Consider the following 18,767-nt stretch of genomic DNA (forward strand, 5'->3'; position numbering starts at 1 on the left):
ACATATCGTTGTGGTTTAGTTTGCATAATTTAACTAGTCCCCCTTCGTCAGCTTTCGAGCATTCCGGCATACCAACTGCCGGCTTGGAACAAGTTATGCGAACTTCGAACAACACAAGGCAAAAAATGGTCATTTTTAGATTCCCGTCCGCTGGGTTTCGAAACGGAGCCGAACTCTCCGGACCGTATCGTAACGCGCGCCAGTGTGGTAGATTTGCAGCAAGCCGGCCTAACCAAACAGAGTGAGATATAGAGAGAAAAAGAAAGAGAGAAAGAGAGCGAAAGAACCGGTTTAACAATTTCGGTTCGATTTCGGGAACGAATCTTTGGGAGCGACTGATCTGCTGTCAACCCCTGAGACTGTGCGACTCAGCATCCGAAATGGGATGGATATTAAAAGTGAAACGATTGGCGGCTTACAGTTTTAAGCAGTAGAGTTTATTTTCGTTTTTCTAAGCTATTACAGCACTAAGAGACAGCTGATGACTGGTTTAGCAAATAAATAAAACACATTTAAACATTACTGAAATCCAACCCAAATGGCCGAGATTAGTCCGCCTTCGCAGTAGCGGGCCGCTTCCTGTACGCCTGCCGGTAAAAGTTGATGAACAGAAACAGAAAGATCGTAATGTTGCTGACGAAAAAGTACGTCAGTGCACGCGGCACCTGACACTGCATGCTGTTGATCAGCACGAAATAGCACAGCATAATGCCGAACTGCAGGAGCTGCAGTGTCGTCAGATGGCGCTTCCAGAACAGGTACTTCTGGTCCCAGAGCTTTTTCTGCTTGGGCGACTGCGGTCCGAGGGCCGCCAGTAGGTAGTACGTGTACATGAAGATGTGCACGAACGAGTTCAGCACACCGATAAAAGCTGCTTGCGTACCTGTTGGCGGGGGTCAGAGAATAAGGTCGAGTTAGTTTACGGCTCGCTAGACTTATTACCCGTCCCGTGATCCACTTACCGGGAATGTACTTCAGATAGAACCACGTAAACAGCACCATTATTGTGTGATGGTAGACGTGCAGAAATGAGACCTGGTTCTGTTTCTTGCGCAGCACGAAGAATACGGTATCAAGCAGCTCGATGATTTTGAGAAGCAGATACATCCAGGCACCGTTCCATACCTACAGGGGAAATAAGTTGGTAAGTTAGTTTCATATACTTCTGTTTCATATGAAACTTGCTGTAGTTTTCATAAATCATTGCACAAAAAAGGGCGTGCTCTATGGATGCATGAACAATTACTTCTTAGATATCATCCAAACTACCAACAGCAATGATCTTCACAACCACTCCAAATGACTTAATTATATCATTCCATCTCATAACTCAAAAATTCTGCCTTGTCATTGAAGTGAAAAAAAAAACAAAAAAACCAATAATCTAATCATGCATTAATACACCAAATTTCTGGGCGCTTTGATAATTCTCATGATCATGATTCTCATGTGCATGATCTGGGCCTGCAGTACCAGCGTTACTTCAACAGGATCATATTCATTCAATCGGCTTCATTACACAATGCGAACGAACCATTGAAGAGCAACAAAACGAAAAACCAACACAGGAAGCATTCGTTCATTTTTGTTTTTGTTTTTTTGCGTTCCGTCTCAACGCAAGTATCGCACCGTCTGAGCCAACGAAAAAACAACGAAGTAAACAAAATGAATCCATCAACCAGAACTGCTGAAAAGGAAATGGCAACATTAGAGGCGAGCCCAACCAAATGTAGATAGTAAAAAAAAAACAATCAAAAAGGGGATTTCTTCGCCTGTATTACCTACACACATATGCCGGTGGAACGAAATTAATCACTGTAATGAGTTTAACCTCCACCCGGGCAGACGACTTTTGCGTCTGATGACGGCGACTGCTCCCAAAAGCTTCATCTCCATTTTCCCGGCACCTACTTATTCCTCTTGCTGGTCCGTCTGACGTATGCCACAATAAGGTGTTGCAAGGGGGGGTTTTCCCTCCCCATTAATAAAACCATGTGCCATGTTGATCACCCAGAGGGAAGAAAAAAATAACCCGCACACAAACACTCCCCAACACATGCGCGACCCTGTTCTCGTACGGTAACAGAACGACGTTCGATCCACGATCGCGATCTTGGGGGTACTGGAAGTTAATAGCTAATTTTCTGCTTACCGACAGCTGGAGCTCTTTGCTAATGCCAGTCATTGGTTCACCGCAGGACATCGACAGGTACTGTCCAAACAGGCCGGTAAAGAATGGCGTCAGACAGAACGCGGTCGAGATGATGACTTGGGCCGCATTGTACACGATCAGTGTGCGCCGCAGCTCGATCGGTTTCCGATGCTCCATCCACCGGGGACCGATCCAAAGGACGAACAGTAGATAGAGGCCCGAGATTGTGAGGATCGGTGTGGGCGTTTGCATCAGTGGCCAGCTGTCGATAAGAGGATCTACAAAACACACAATCACACATACACACATTAAATCAAATTCCACATTTCGTTTCAACGGATCAGTCTCTCGTACCTGCCCCTTGTGAAAAATTGTGGTACTGCACCGACATTCTTTCCACGTAGTTACTCATCTTGCTCCACTTTTTCACTTTCGTTCGTTCCACACCAAACTTCAGCGTTGTTCACACCAAACTGCAACCTCCTGATCGGTACACCGCTTCCGGAACAGACTGAGAATTGCTGGTTCGGTACTCCGCTCAAGCTCGCGCACCGTTACAGACTGATCGGGAACTGCCTCAACTGCAACCGCGAAAGGGCTCCGGTTCGCGAAATTCCGGCCAAAGAAAGTGAAACCGACGAAAGTGTCTTCCACGTACCCGGTGACCCTTCTTCCTCCTTCCCTGTTTACACGCTGTAGTGCTCACCAAACGAGCAACAACAACACATCTCATTTATCGGTCACATTACTGCATGGCGAGACCATGAAAGGGATAAAGTGAAGAGGATTTTACAACCCTGTGAAAAAGCGGCCACACGACCACAAACCCCTTGGACCCTGGACGATGGAAAGTTATTACTTGTCCCTTTTTGAATTCTCTTTTGCTCATTCTGCAACCACGGCCGGCATTGCATCGATCAGATAGTTTTTGTTTGTTCCTCTTTTGTTATCTTTTGCATTGCAGCTCCCTTTCTTTCGCCCTTCCGGAGCCCTTTTGGGTAGAGGCGGTCGGAAGAAAGTCCTCTGCTACCCGTTACCATCTGGTACCATTCCCGCCGGCAAAAAGGGGAAAGTTTCGTTACTTAAGATTTTGCACCTGAGGTTTTGATGGTGATGTGTGTGCATGTTTATGTGTGGTGCTTGGCAAGGAGGGCGGCAAGCGCCACAGACAGAGTTGGATGAGTTGATGAAGAATTTACCGCATTGTTGAGCGCCCGGGTGGCTGATTGACTTAGTGACTTGGGGGTTAGTCACTTTGAATATCTGCTCCCTCATTGCGCTTTGCGGCTGGGGCGTTGAATGGGGTGCATTTTGCTGAGGTTAGGCTGGATGCTCGGTACTGGCAAGCGTTTGCCGGTTAGATGTGTCGACTCTGTCAATCGAGTGAGTGTTTGTCTGCACTTTCTGGAAACTTTTGTTTATCGGAGGCTTTTTGCATCAGCACGGTGTGAAGCTTTCTCCGAGAGTGGAAGAGACAAAAAGTACAGAAACCAACGACATTTTAAATTAATCGATGATTCAAGTACAGTGTTGATTAACTGAAGATTTATCGATGGTGAGACATGCAAACAAAGAATGTTTTAGTAGCAATGGAATGAACTTGAAAACAAATCATCATTGTAAATAAAATCTAAGCACATGTTTAACACCTTTCAAAAAAGACCTTCGTCTAACTTAGGGGAAAAAAACATAAACGGTTTTATAAGTACGGTTTTTATGTTTCATTTTGCAACTTTTTTTGCAAAATGGAATTCGTTATTATTACAAGAAATTATTCATGTAGATCATGTATCTTGCACTTTCTAAATATTTTCTTTAGGGTCTTTTTTAAATATGACATTTTACATTTTACACATTTTACAAACATCACGTTTTTAACTATTTGAGAGAATTAAATAAATTTCGGAAAAGTAAATACATTGACCTACAGCTTCTGAGCAAGGAGTAGGAAACAAAAAAAAAAATAAAGAAAAACATATAATTGAAAAACAAGAAAATGAAAAACGCTTTTAGTTTTAAAATCAATAAAATCAGATAAACTGTATAGCATACTTGTAAAGAACTAACTTATGAAATATATCATGTTTTTATAATTTTAACTAATTTAAGAAGTGCAATTGAAGTTTAAGCTAGTTCGACATTTGACTCAATATTTAAATTCGTAAAGTTTGATTTTGAAGCACTGTTTTTCAATTTTATGACATACTTTGTTCCATCGATTTGATTTGGCTTTTTTACAAGAGATTCAAACAAGAATGTTTCACTGTTTTCTAGATCTGTTTAAATAAGTTCAACAAGTCGTTTTGGTTTTAGCATTACCCATTTCAAACATACAGTAACCAAAAAATTTTTAAGTAAGTAATTTTAGTAATTTTAAGCACAACATGTTTCACTCAGACGTAAGATACTTTTTGTTTGGATTAGGCATGTAAATTATTAATTGCATTAGCTAATTAAAATAATGTATTCCTAACCTACGGTATTACATTAAATGGAAATAATACCTTTAGGTTATTAAACTATAAATAACAGTTTTGAGATGTACTTAACAAATCATAAAATATCTATCAGGTTCATAATAACAAGACTTACATCGTAACCAAAAGGGGTTAGTTACGAAAAATAAAAAGCAAAAAATCCTGATCTTCATTAATATTTACTAATCGATCCCACTGTGAATTACTCATTCTTTGCATTGCATACAAGCTTTCAGCCGTTGAAGCACGATCATAATACGCCTAAATGTAGGCAACTATCCGTACCAGCCCGGTACGCCCAACGGCTTAACGGCATGACCATTTGAAAAAGTTTACATCGCCTAATACTATACTGACAGCCAATATTTAAATGCATTTGAAAAAAAAACAAATACTTGATCGACGTAACGTAAGCACCCTATCAAAAAGCGCACTTCATTGTAAAAACAAACCTTAATCACTTAAAACGATGATACTTGAACAAGCTATCGCTATCAACACTTACCGGCACTTCCGTTGCAACGTCCATCACCTGCCAAATGCAAATTTAGGTCAAACACTGCTACACAGGTGCGAAAAAAAGAATACAAAACACAATCAACAGCACTAAAATGCTCCAGCTTCAATCTAAAGCTTCCCCTTCCCTTGCGCTCAGCGCCGGGTGATGGTGTAAAATGTGCCGAATTTCCATTTGTCCACGAGAAACGCTCCATTCGATGTAACTAGCACCATTTAACGGTGACGGCAGCTACCATCGGCAGCGTTCCTAATTGTGTTGATTTTTTTGTGCGACTTTTTTCCCTGCCCCTAATCCCTGGGAAAAAAACATAAACGGTTTTATAAGTACGGTTTTTATTTTTCATTTTGCAACTTTTTTTGCAAAATGGAATTCGTTATTATTACAAGAAATTATTCATGTAGATCATGTATCTTGCACTTTCTAAATATTTTCTTTAGGATCTTTTTTAAATATGACATTTTACATTTTACACATTTTACAAACATCACGTTTTTAACTATTTGAGAGAATTAAATAAATTTCGGAAAAGTAAATACATTGACCTACAGCTTCCGAGCAAGGAGTAGGAAACAAAAAAAAAAAATAAAGAAAAACATATAATTGAAAAACAAGAAAATGAAAAACGCTTTTAGTTTTAAAATCAATAAAATCAGATAAACTGTATAGCATACTTGTAAAGAACTAACTTATGAAATATATCATGTTTTTATAATTTTAACTAATTTAAGAAGTGCAATTGAAGTTTAAGCTAGTTCGACATTTGACTCAATATTTAAATTCGTAAAGTTTGATTTTGAAGCACTGTTTTTCAATTTTATGACATACTTTGTTCCATCGATTTGATTTGGCTTTTTTACAAGAGATTCAAACAAGAATGTTTCACTGTTTTCTACATCTGTTTAAATAAGTTCAACAAGTCGTTTTGGTTTTAGCATTACCCATTTCAAACATACAGTAACCAAAAAATTTTTAAGTAAGTAATTTTAGTAATTTTAAGCACAACATGTTTCACTCAGACGTAAGATACTTTTTGTTTGGATTAGGCATGTAAATTATTAATTGCATTAGCTAATTAAAATAATGTATTCCTAACCTACGGTATTACATTAAATGGAAATAATACCTTTAGGTTATTAAACTATAAATAACAGTTTTGAGATGTACTTAACAAATCATAAAATATCTATCAGGTTCATAATAACAAGACTTACATCGTAACCAAAAGGGGTTAGTTACGAAAAATAAAAAGCAAAAAATCCTGATCTTCATTAATATTTACTAATCGATCCCACTGTGAATTACTCATTCTTTGCATTGCATACAAGCTTTCAGCCGTTGAAGCACGATCATAATACGCCTAAATGTAGGCAACTATCCGTACCAGCCCGGTACGCCCAACGGCTTAACGGCATGACCATTTGAAAAAGTTTACATCGCCTAATACTATACTGACAGCCAATATTTAAATGCATTTGAAAAAAAAAAACAAATACTTGATCGACGTAACGTAAGCATCCTATCAAAAAGCGCACTTCATTGTAAAAACAAACCTTAATCACTTAAAACGATGATACTTGAACAAGCTATCGCTATCAACACTTACCGGCACTTCCGTTGCAACGTCCATCACCTGCCAAATGCAAATTTAGGTCAAACACTGCTACACAGGTGCGAAAAAAAGAATACAAAACACAATCAACAGCACTAAAATGCTCCAGCTTCAATCTAAAGCTTCCCCTTCCCCTTGCGCTCAGCGCCGGGTGATGGTGTAAAATGTGCCGAATTTCCATTTGTCCACGAGAAACGCTCCATTCGATGTAACTAGCACCATTTAACGGTGACGGCAGCTACCATCGGCAGCGTTCCTAATTGTGTTGATTTTTTTGTGCGACTTTTTTCCCTGCCCCTAATCCTGTCCTGATCGAAAGCAAAACCACCGAGAGCCATTCACACATTTGCATGCTCGCAACACACCACGCAATAGAGCGAGATTTCGATTCCATCCCCAAAACACACACACACTCACCAGGAGAGTGGCACAATCGATGCAATTGATGTAAATAACCACTTGATGACGATTAGCAACCGATGGACCAGGAATTTGCTCGTTTATCTCGCTTCGCGAATGCGTACTTGGATCAAAAATGCGAAAAACTCGTCCCGGCACGATGGCTCAACAGAGGAACCATTCTAGGTGGCATCCCACGGGATCGCTTGACACCGTGCCAAAACGATGCCATTGTGAGATATTTTGCCTTCACTAGCAAAGGTCACACAGGCTATGCCGTGCGATGATGGATCCAGAGTGCTACCAACTCAAGACCGATAAGAAATGGCATTAAACGTTTGGTCAAACGTTAGCCGGCTTTCCGAAATGTTCCCCCCCCCCCTGTTCCCCTGTTGCTGTAAAGCGCGCACGCGAAACGAAACAATTGAAAGCAAAATGTTGTCGACATGAAATGGAGATTACAAATGGCCCCTCAGAAAACGGCCGCACCACCGAACGGCCACCAAGAATGGGCACCTTGTAATGGTGCCAATTTTCAGCAACCGTTAGCGTTGGCTAGGAAACGTCTAACGTCGTAGGCCCAGCTGGCCGTGCTAGCGGCTGAGCGGCCGTTTCTCTTCCCGGCGATCCGGTGATGCGGTGATGCGGAGGTAATCGTTCACAAGGATCAATTTGTGGGTGTGCATGCGCCTTTTGCAGGACACAAAACATGACCATGTTTCCGGCACAGGCCGACGTACAGCGTAAAGGACGATGCCGTGAACGTTGTTCCGAGCAGCAGCTTAAGATGGTGGCGGGAAGGGGCAGGACCGATGTAGCAGAGGATTAGAGTTTAGTGTACACTTAATCCGGAATGAATCGAAAGCACCTCCACACCACACGCAGCGGACAGCTGTACACGGGGAATACGATGCTGTTTAAGCTGTAACCGAGAACATGCTACATCTCTCTTCCCCGTGCGACGGGCGCACACCTTAAGATGATTTCTGTGATTTCAGTGCGATCTTCCCTCTACTAACAGCGAAATAGAGGGAGCGTGCACAAATAGGGAGAGAGAGAGAGTGGATGGCGAAGGGTCATTTTGTTAGGATGCATTCGAATGCAAATCCAAAACGTTGGCAGCTGGCAGCAAATGTTATTAATTGTACTACTGTTTGGGCCTGTTGGCACATCAGAAACATTTCAGCTTGTCTGGCCGGTATGTGAGGAGCGCATTACATGCTCATGCTTTTAGGCGTCTGTCTGTTCGCTGCTGCTAGAGTTATGATCATTCTGATGTGTGAGCAAGATACGAGTACGTATTTCCCCGTATCGAAATATGGTTCAAATGCTTTCAGTTTTACATTCACTTTTTTCACGTAAATTACATATTAAGAAATAAGTGGGATGCTAATCTAACTTTTATGAACTCAAGCCTGTAACAATATAAATAATGTTTAGTAAGCATAATATTTAGTGAAATTTCTTCCATTAGAGCATTTGCTTTACTTCTTTCCTCAATGATGTTGACTAGTTACAAAACAATCAAGCCGATTACAAAATCATAAGGGACATTTGAATGATTCAAAATACTATTGATTTCCACAATGTTTTATATAGCTAGCAACCTATACAGTACAGTCGTCAACTCGAACGACTTAATAACATGACCGTCATGGGTTCAAGCCCCAAATGGACCGTACCGCCATACCTAGGGACTGATGATTATCCTGCTATGGGGGAATTAATAAGTCACTGAAAGCCAAACTCACAAGTAGTAGTGACACAAGACAGGCCTTGACCGACAACGGTTGTTGAGCCAAAAGAAGAAGAAGAAGAAGCAACCTATTGAAAGGCAAGATTATGCTTACTGGGTACTAATATGTGCATTGATATAAAGTCTTTATTAATTTGAAAGAGGTGTTTATGCACAATTTTGGCTGATTCTTAGTAAACAAATTCACGCGCATCTGTTATACGGAAGATTGAAAAGCTTTATATAGTAGATTATTGGAAAGGGATGTGAATTGGAAAGTTTCAAATAGTGTAAACAGGTTGACTTTGTCCAAAAATTGATCTTTCGTCGAAATTTGGTCAGAACATACGACAACAATTTGCCATTCATTCCTTTCGGTTGATATTCGGCATATAACATTGCGGTAAAATAGACTTTATTGATTATTTACATGTAAAAAGTATTATGACCGTGAATTGTTAGGATTTCAATAGTGTTATGGTCTTATGGTCTTTCATACATTCTGGCACTAATAAGACAGAAACTATGTATGTTAATCTTCCATATTGAAGCATTTTATCGTTCATCTGTTAAATAGCTATAAGTTTTAAGTATAGCTTGAAAACCTGCCAGGATATTTACAAAAACTGAACAATAGTTCAATGTACTGTCAATCTAGTGGTTCAGCTATTTTCTGTCTTCAACACAAAAAACTAGTACTCCGAAAGCGCTGTGTACAATGAACTAATTTTACGAGCTTAAAGAACGATTTCACTAAAGTTTTTACTTTGTATGCTCCGACCGCCTTATTTGCCTGGTTGATGTTACAAAACGCGCCCTTTGCTTTCCAGAAAAGCGCCAGTCACTAACAAACAAACCTTGCAATAGACAAATAATGTCAAAACAAAACCCCACTGTTAACGACTCTCCGCCTACAAGTGCAGGTGGCGTCTGGGTATGTCGTCTTTATTCTACGGTGCGGCTCAAGCTCATCCCATTCGTTTGTAGCCAATTTAGCCCGGGCAACCCACCGGCTAGATAAATTGTTTGAGCGAAAAAAAAAACACCAAGAGCAACTTCAAGACTCATGCCGCTCGCCACGTGCTATATAAACATGTGACTCCCGCTCATGTCGGCTATGTTGATGAGAGTAAGCGATGGCTGCAATACATCTGTGGTGCGTGGTGACAATTCTATCGAGCACAGTCAGCCTTTCGGCTGGGTCACAACTCACGGCAAACCTAGCGCATTCCCACTGTTACCAGCTTATTAATGGCCACCGGTACCTAGAGCCGGGCACATCGGTCGACCCCAATCAGTACTATCACGCGTACGCCGTCTTAGCTCCCACACAAACAAATTCCACAACCTGGAAGCTCATCAACGCACATCCCACCTGTTTTCACCTGTGCAACGTCGGAACCGGACAGTACCTCATGGTGGCACCCAACGACGGAGTCTACGCGGTCAACAAAACTCAGCTACTTTCGAACACATTTGCCGCCTTCATCTTCGGACCATCGTATCCGGACTGGCCGTCCCGGCGTGCTCGTATTACCAGCATGCTAAAGATGCAACCGATTTGTGCATCCTCCAAACAAGAACTGATTTCCCAAAAGCCACTAATCGTTGCTTCGTCGACCCAAGCGGGGCAAGAGTCGACCGGCGGGACGGCATGTGCGTGGCAGCTAGCTGAACAGCCATCCTGCCCCAGTGACGATCTATGCTAATGAAGCGACCCTGGCCGATGGTTCCAGCACACGACGATCAACCCATCGATACCGTCGATTTTTGTGTGCAAGGCCATGTGCATATCACCGGAACCATTTCTCCCGCAACGTGCACTAACTCATCCAGTACGTTCTTATCTATCGCTTTACATCTCGCTCGGTCTCTGTTGCTCCCACGCCGGCGAGTTCGTTGTCTCTTGTTGCGCGTGTGCTAAAAGATAGCCGGTGGCGGTCATCTATTTGTAAAACGATCATCAACTCGATCATTCATGGGTATTTGCTGTTCTACAAGCGCATTCTAGCTGATAGAGCGACCCACCTTCCGATGACAGCATCTGAGTGTGCCGCCCGTCGTGTCGCAATCGAATGGAATCTCTATAAAAGTGTGCACAGCTGGAGCAGTGGCCAGCAGTACTCAACCGTGTGTCTTCTCAGCAACCGTGCGTGACGTTTCACTCATACTCACCATTCAACACTGCCACATCATGACGATCGGTGTGATCCTTGCCGTCGCGTGTGCTCTGACGTTTACCTGGCCAGTTGAGGGGATGTACCTGCAGGAGCGAGCAAACTGTCGCACGGAGGGCTGTGCCACCCAGTACGGTTGTGTGCCCCGGTACTCGCAGTACAAAACCGCACTCTACTGCCCACAGCGTTGCATGATCGAACGGTGCCGTTCGGTGGAGAACGAACCTCAGCCCCGTGTCTGTCACAAGATTACCTCGGTAGCCACCGGCCAAACGTTGGCGGTGATGGACACGTACGATCGTCGTGGCGACCAACGGTACTACGGTGCTACATCGCTTCAGAATCCTAACACGGGCCGTGGTGAGCAGCGGTACGCATCGCTGGTGAACCCCAACGCGGGCGAACGAGACCGCTGGAACCTGATCGTCGGTCCGGGCAATTACTACTACATCCAGAACAGTGACACCAGGGATTATCTGCGTGCGAGTGAAAACAACTATCTCTACCTTGTGTCCGGCCGTCCCACTGACGAGAGCTTCCTGTTCAAGCCCGACCTTGTTCAGGGCAGCTGGTCGAGCGTGTTGCTGCAGTCGGTATGCTACCGTGGTTACATTTTCGGCGAGCAGTACAGTGGCAGATCCGCCAGCTATGCAATGATGACCCACGATCTGGATCGTTGCTATCGTGAAAGTGTTTGGAGCATTAGCAGCGTAAACTGTTGAGGGTAGACCTGTGAGGAGCACATAAATTAACCTTTCCTGCCGTTCGAGCCGCTCGAACGCTACTGCCATATTTGTTTGATGATGTATCCAAACGAAATAAATGAATGATAAATACGATATGAATTGCATTACCTTTTTGTTTTTGTTTCTGACCAGGAGTAATTACAAAAATTAAGAGCATTGCGCTTCAATTATGGTTGCACTTCACAAAATGAAAGCAAAGTCATTAGGCTTCATTCGCCGTCGATTGGGTTGCGTGAAATCTCTTTCATGTTGACCCACATAGCCATTGATGTTGCAAATTGACATTGAGCCGTGAGCAATGCAATCGATCGATTAATGATTTCGCAGAACCATTTGATTTCAATAAAGAATACATAATATGGTGCACTTACCATAAAAATGATTTGCCTAGTTTAGTACTTTTTTTTATTTTTCGGCTTTAATAATCAGTTTTGATACCCACTATATTCGATGATATCCAAGTTCGTTGCCTAAACATAGAACCTACTAGGATAAGTCGACTACTATAAGCACTGAAAAAGTTGTTATTACTGAAGATTCCTGTAACATGTAGCTAGCATCAAAAGAGTGGATTATATTCACTGACACATGCTATTGTTTTGTAAAACAGTTTAATTTTAGCAATTAATTACTCTCCAACCAACACAGCGCTACAATCCAATCATCATTATTAACGAGTAATTTCAATTTAGAAACAAAATGCATTGGATCCGCATTCAGCCACTCGACGAATTTTAAAGACCTTGTCCTGTGCTGCTGTAATTGTCCCGAAATGGTAGAGCGCAGAACAAATTACAATGCAAATTACCAGTGCCATGTAAATCTCCAATTCTCGACGTTCATTATCTCTCATTCCCTTATCGCTGTAATGCTCACAGCGCTCAGTCGTATCTAAGGTCGCGGAACCGTAAAGACACACGTGGCTGGTGCTGGCCCGTTGCCAACTTTTCGAGAAGCAGAAGGAAAAAGGACAATTTGTTCCACCTCGTCAAACTCCAGTTCAGAAGTCAATTAAAAGCCAAAGGATGTTTTGGTGTTTTTCTTATCCGCGCCATAACATGAGCTTATTGTGAAAGCTGACATTTTTCAAAAACAGAGCAAAAAAAAAAACGAAAATAAGCAACTATGTGTAGTCGAGAAAAAACAGTCAAACCTAGCGCACACCACTGCCAGGTCCGTTTTTGGCATGGTCTGGTCTGGGCAGTTGGGTAAATCCCTTTCGTTGCAAATTTAAGACAAGAAGCTGCACCGAAACAGGCCGTAATGGAGTTGCTTATGGATGGAGCAAAAGAAAACAAAACAAAAACACAACAACATGACAAGAACTAACGTTTTATAAAAAAAAATCAAGCCTAACTTGAAAGTACAATAAAAAAAAAACACACACACACACACACACAAAACAGAACAAACGTAAAATCACGCCAAAACTCAGCAAACCGTAAAAATCTCATTTTATGCAACGATGATGCAACACACTGGTGACATTCGCTCCGCTTGCAAATGGTGGCCGGCTGCTGCATCGGCCTTGCTTTCTTCCTTTTTCATTTGCGCGTTTCATTTGCCTTCATTGTTAGCAGAAAGTGCCACCGAATGGGAGGAAGGAGGGCTGTTTTCGGGATCTCTCAAGATGCAACTCGTTAGAGGTGAGCGAAAAAAAAATCGAGCTGCAAGCGCACAATAAAAGACACAATGACACAAAAGACGCAAGAAAGCACACAAACAGACAAACACACACACATTGGTAGCAGCAAAACAACACCCGAACATAACGGGCCCCGGTATAAGCCCGGCTGCATGCCAAAACGAGACCGAAAAAGGGAAACTAATTAAATTTCTACTAAACTTTGCTTCCTTCGACCGGGCATGGAAAACGATCCGAGCGCACGCCGTAGCACCGGATGATGAGGGCTACGGCCCTACGTTTGCTTCTCTTGTTCAATTCCCTCCTACGGGCTTTCTGTTTTTTTTCCTTTTACCATCCACCAGCTTTTTTATGCTCATTGCATCACACCGTGCTATAGTTCATCTTCGGTGTGGCGTTGCTAGCAGCCTCTAGCGACCTTAAAAGACGGACCCGAGCCCGAGATGGACTCAGCGAACCTAGACCGCCACCGTGCTGCACCGCGCTGAGCAGCGTGGAAATAAATTAAAGCAACGTGGAAAGCCGGGAGGTAGACACCGTTAGAGACCGGCCCAATTACACCGTTTTCGGGAGCTGACAGAGCGACAGGACGTCAGGGCAAAGTAGCCGGCGTTTGCAACTCTTTGACACAAAACAGACGCCAGCCTAGCTTGCTGGGACCCAATCTTCTGGCATCCCGCTGTGCAGCTGACCATAAGGGAAGAATGCTTTGGATGGAAAATGCGCCCGAGAGAGAGAGAGAGAGAGAGAGAGAGTTTTTTTCGAAGACACCAAACCAGCATTCTGGTGAATGCAGGGAAATTGAAGGCGCTACCAAAAAAAAAGCATCTGCACGAAAGCGTAGAACATCATTAGGACAAGGAACGCTCTGTTCTTACCGGATGCTGAGCGAAAAGGGAAATACAAGCAAAAAGCTCCAGCAACCAACAATAAAAAACAACAGCGTGCCCCAAGTGCCTTAAAAGGATTTGCAAGCCTTTGGCCAATTTCGGCGACAATCGAGAACCTTCCGTAGTGGAATTTTGCTGGAAGTTTTCATTCAAACCTTATGCCGCTTTTTGCTTCAAAATTCCTTCCGGTCCGGCTCACTGGGTTTGCGAGATTGTCCCCCTTTTCGGTACGATACGAGCCGGCATTTCAGGCAAAAGTAGAATGTTAATGAATGCACATCCGCCGGACGCACAATGTGCTGCTTCTCACTCACCCTCAATACGGACACGGAGCTAATCTGGAGCCTAAGTGTCGTCACACTGCCACGCACCAGTCCAAAAGCAAACGTACTACAAATCCTTCCTAAAGAACACATCAAGCATGTATACGCCTGATCGTTTGCTACGGGAAGGAGCTGAACGTACAACACGTCCATATTATTGCCAGAAGAATAGAAAAAAACAGGTTGAAGATTTCTAAAATAAAACAAGAACTACTCGCAATACATTCACTTTGAACAACAGCAAATGCTTCAACACAAACACAATGTATTGCATCACGGTCCGGCTCGGTGTCGCTCGACACTTTTGTTCTATTGGTGTATGTTAGTCACCATTCGCCACAGTTTGTACGTTTTTTTTTTCTATTTTAATCTGATTAACCAGACATGCACTTTGCTGACACGCTGCACCGGAAATGAAGTAATAAATGACGGTATTGACCTTGTGGAGCGGCACGGCACCCACTCGCCACGCAAGGTAGGTCCATGGAGAAGGGTTTCATTTTCCGCTAATCATTTTGTGCCCAACTGATTTGAATTTCGTGAGATAAAGCTGAGATAAGCAATGTTGCACACAGGGTGCGGCAAACGGTCCCACGCATGGCAAAGGCATTGTGATTCGCGTAAAAATGATCTATTTGTTGAGCTGCCAGTTTGAAAAGCGATAAACCATGCAGCACATCATTGCAACTAATCATACGGGATGGGTTTCCGCAGCAAATCCAATAGAAAAGGCACGCATGGTTGTAAATGCATGAACCAACCTTTTTTCGGTCGTTACCAAAGATTGTTGCCGCATGTTATTATGTTTTTTTTTAAACTACCAATTGGAGCATTACAGCAAAAGCATCAAGAGTTAAATATCACGTTAGAGTAAATACAAACAAATCCGTCGATAAATCGGCCACAGGCAATGCAGTATTTTTTGCATGGCAGCTAAATTGTATGCTCCATTTTTCTGAGAGAAAAACGCATCGAATAGGATGTCGATTATCCAGTGCTGGATTAACTGTGGTTGATACTTAAGTACTAAGAAGCCTTTTTTCGTTTTTCAAATTGCATGCCCATTTTGATTTATGCAATGAATATGCTAATATGGTAACATGGTAATATGCTTCTTTTTTGCATAAGTTAAACCCCAATAGAAATAGTAATATTGAATAAAACCATATGGAATTACATTTTGTGTAACAATTTCGCGAAAGTACGACTTCAAATAACACATCTTTCATTTCTTTTCGCCTATACAGGGGGCTTTTGCGATATCAACCAGCTGTCTTATGACCTCAATTGAGACACTTTTGGAAATTAAATCATAGGTGCCTCAAAATTATTATTTTTTTTTATTTTTTATCGTTTTTCCTATGGAATGTTGAAGATATCAGACGCCAACTCCAAACAAAAAGACGCAAAGTCCAAATAAAATGATACTGGGTAATCAATCACCTTATGGTTGTTTTGAAAATGCTTGCCCAAACTAGAACGGACAAAGTTTTATAACTTTCCAGTTTAAAAAATATATAACAATACCCAGAAAGGCTTCCCAAATCGAATTGCATCAACATTTTCAGCTAAGATTGTGAACTGATAAAGATATTTGCCTAAAAAAACTATTCAATCTTGAACGGATATTCGTCAATTTTACCTAACATAAAGCTGTTGCTTGAAGAAAATGCACCAGTCAGAGCACATTAGAGCGATGGTTCCAACAAACTGACTTATTTTTGTTGAACATCTTTTACTACACTCTACGCCTTGAAACGATATCCCGATGGTGGCGCGATAAAATGACAGCATTTTACACTACGCGCATTATCACATAAACCCCAAACACAACTGCCTACTACAATCCTGCTGCTAACGGCGTGAAGACGACCGCGATCGCTGCCAACGCACACGCAAGCACGCACGCAGGCACGCAAAATCTCTGCGCGCCGAAAACTCTTCAGCCCGTCACATAAATCAACGCAGGGGCGGGAACGTAAACGCTGTCAAATTAAGAGAGAAATAATAATATTTATGGAGTTGCGTCTCCACGCTCGGTCGCTTCTGTCACTTCGGATAAGGTTCCGGAATTGGTACGGCGCGACCGTGGATGATTTTATTTTTCCTTGCCACCCTTCGGCTGTAGCAACATTGCCGAGTGAACCACTTCACGCCGCGCCCTAAAACCACCCCAGCGCTGCGATACCCATCATCGAGCTGCCCGATTTGCGCCACCGAACCGAACCAATGCTACCGATGCCAGTCGCTCGAGTGAAGGCATCAATTTCCATGTTGTAAACATTAGCATTCCCTAAGCACCGCTGACTGAAATGGGCACTCTGTGCTTGAGCCGAGGCTCTGGAGCTTGGGGCTAACCGCCCCCTCGCAATCCCTTGCAAACGCCCACGCTCCGCACCCCATCCAAGGCTCGAGGTTTCGAGTGGGTGCCATCCCCACGCCCGATTTTACAACGCGACACACAAATGATGGCGCATTTTCCACGAATCTAAAATGAATACAAGAAGCAGCACGAGCAATGCGCGCCTCGTTCCGTACGCGGGGTGCGAATAATTTATCGCCGAACGCTGTGCGTGAATTTACAAATAAATGATACTTGGGAGCGCGAAGCGTCGACCGTTGCATTTCGGTGCTGATGAGCTGGACCAGCATCCTATCGACCGATGCTGAAGTTAGTGCTGAAATGTAACGAAACAAAAAAAAATGATGCGGTCGCTCAATATTGCAAATTACACCCAAGTTCAACATCTGGCTGGGTCAATATATTGACTAAGAGCCGTCTGTTGGATATTGCGCGCGTGTATTTGAAAAGCACGAATACGAGCGCGGCTATATTTTGGGATTTGAAACGTTTATTATTACTTTTTCACTCGTACAACTCTATCTAAAATCATATATTGAAGTATATTGCGGTGGGAATATTGTTGGTTTTGTTAAACAGTGCACAATAATCGTATATTCAAAGTAAAATGAAATGTTAGCTTTTATATTACAAAAAGTGGCTTAACCACAAATTTCAGAATAAAATAATAAAAAATAAATGGAGTATAAACTAATAATTAAAATATAACATAATGAGTACAGTGGACCCTCGTAGGACAAGTTTAAATCTGTAACGTACTCTTTATACGCTGTATTACGTCCAATAACCGTGATACAATTGTAATAACGCATAAAAGTGAAATCTCGTGAAAATGAAATGAAATTACAGTGAAATCTTTCTAAGATGCGGTCTCTACAAGATGAATTGTTTCTTTAAAAGGAATATTTTGACGGTCTCGCCATATTCCATACATTTTGTGTCTCTTTAACAGCAATATCTCCCTAAGGCAAATGTTATTCAAGCTGAATATGTGATTTGGTAGCCGAAATTCTCTAACCGCTAGGCCAGACTAGGCGAAATATACAGCGAAATGAACTATTTGACAGGTGAAATGAACTGTCAAATAACGCATCACAACAACCAGCTGATGTGCAATATAAACAAAAAACGTGTACAAAATCGCAGCAAAATCCATTAAAAGGCGGCAATATCAAGCATTTCGTTAATTTTCAGTCCACAGTTCATCATTTCTTCCCATTTGGAAATGTTCCGCTCAATAAGATACTCTTTTTAAGTGAATTTCGAAAGCGGATGTTGTATCTCCCGCAACCCTTTAGCTTCACCTGTCAAATATTTTGCCTGTCAAATAGTTCATTTCGCTGTATAGTTCACCTCGTCTGGCCGCACGGTACGATGAATGTTTGGACGACAGTTCACACAAATATTGATCAAAGGAAGCCATGTTTTTTCCGTGGTTTCTGGGATACTTCATAACAACACTTTAATTAGTTTTCATCAACATGAAATTCTCTCTAAGCTCTCTAAGCTCTGTCCCTATGAGATTCACCTCAGAGAGATTTCACTGTAATCCTATAAATTCCTAAGGCTGTCCTAATTTCCACGATTAGAGACCACCATAAAAAGATGGATTAAAATAACGGTTGTCAGATGCTTACCGTTTTTACAAGTGCAGCTAATCGGTGTATAAGATGTAGCAACATCTAATTTTAAAAGATTGGTCGATTTTAAACACTAAATTCACTATACAGAA

General features: G+C 42.2%; 2 protein-coding genes across 2 annotated transcripts; one reads left to right on the forward strand and one right to left on the reverse strand.

Annotated features, from left to right (window-relative positions):
* Nucleotides 1-428: 428 nt before the first annotated feature.
* LOC121596438 (elongation of very long chain fatty acids protein 4) lies at nucleotides 429-2,700 on the reverse strand. The gene is made up of 4 exons (XM_041921393.1): nucleotides 2,507-2,700; nucleotides 2,153-2,430; nucleotides 963-1,125; nucleotides 429-883 (listed from the first exon to the last, which is right to left on the reverse strand). The coding sequence occupies exons 1-4, from the start codon at nucleotides 2,562-2,564 to the stop codon at nucleotides 549-551; spliced, it is 834 nt and encodes a 277-aa protein (XP_041777327.1). The 5' UTR covers nucleotides 2,565-2,700; the 3' UTR covers nucleotides 429-548.
* A 7,338-nt stretch (nucleotides 2,701-10,038) lies between these two features.
* LOC121596648 lies at nucleotides 10,039-11,902 on the forward strand. Its single transcript, XM_041921768.1, has one exon. It carries the CDS (start codon nucleotides 11,087-11,089, stop codon nucleotides 11,789-11,791), a length of 705 nt encoding a protein of 234 aa, XP_041777702.1. The 5' UTR covers nucleotides 10,039-11,086; the 3' UTR covers nucleotides 11,792-11,902.
* Nucleotides 11,903-18,767: the final 6,865 nt, after the last annotated feature.

This window comes from Anopheles merus, chromosome 3R, assembly GCF_017562075.2.
Source record: "Anopheles merus strain MAF chromosome 3R, AmerM5.1, whole genome shotgun sequence".
Taxonomy (NCBI): domain Eukaryota; kingdom Metazoa; phylum Arthropoda; class Insecta; order Diptera; family Culicidae; genus Anopheles; species Anopheles merus.

What these genes read in the sequence shown, in the direction of transcription:
- LOC121596648 (XM_041921768.1), top strand. Translation starts at nt 11,087, where the DNA reads ATGACGATCGGTGTGATCCTTGCCGTCGCGTGTGCTCTGACGTTTACC.
- LOC121596438 (XM_041921393.1), bottom strand. Translation starts at nt 2,564, where the DNA reads ATGAGTAACTACGTGGAAAGAATGTCGGTGCAGTACCACAATTTTTCA. An exon ending in CAATTTTTCACAAGGGGCAG is followed by an intron (nt 2,431 to 2,506) that starts GTACGAGAGACT and finishes TGTGTTTTGTAG; the next exon opens with ATCCTCTTATCGACAGCTGG. An exon ending in CTATCTGAAGTACATTCCCG is followed by an intron (nt 884 to 962) that starts GTAAGTGGATCA and finishes CCCCGCCAACAG; the next exon opens with GTACGCAAGCAGCTTTTATC.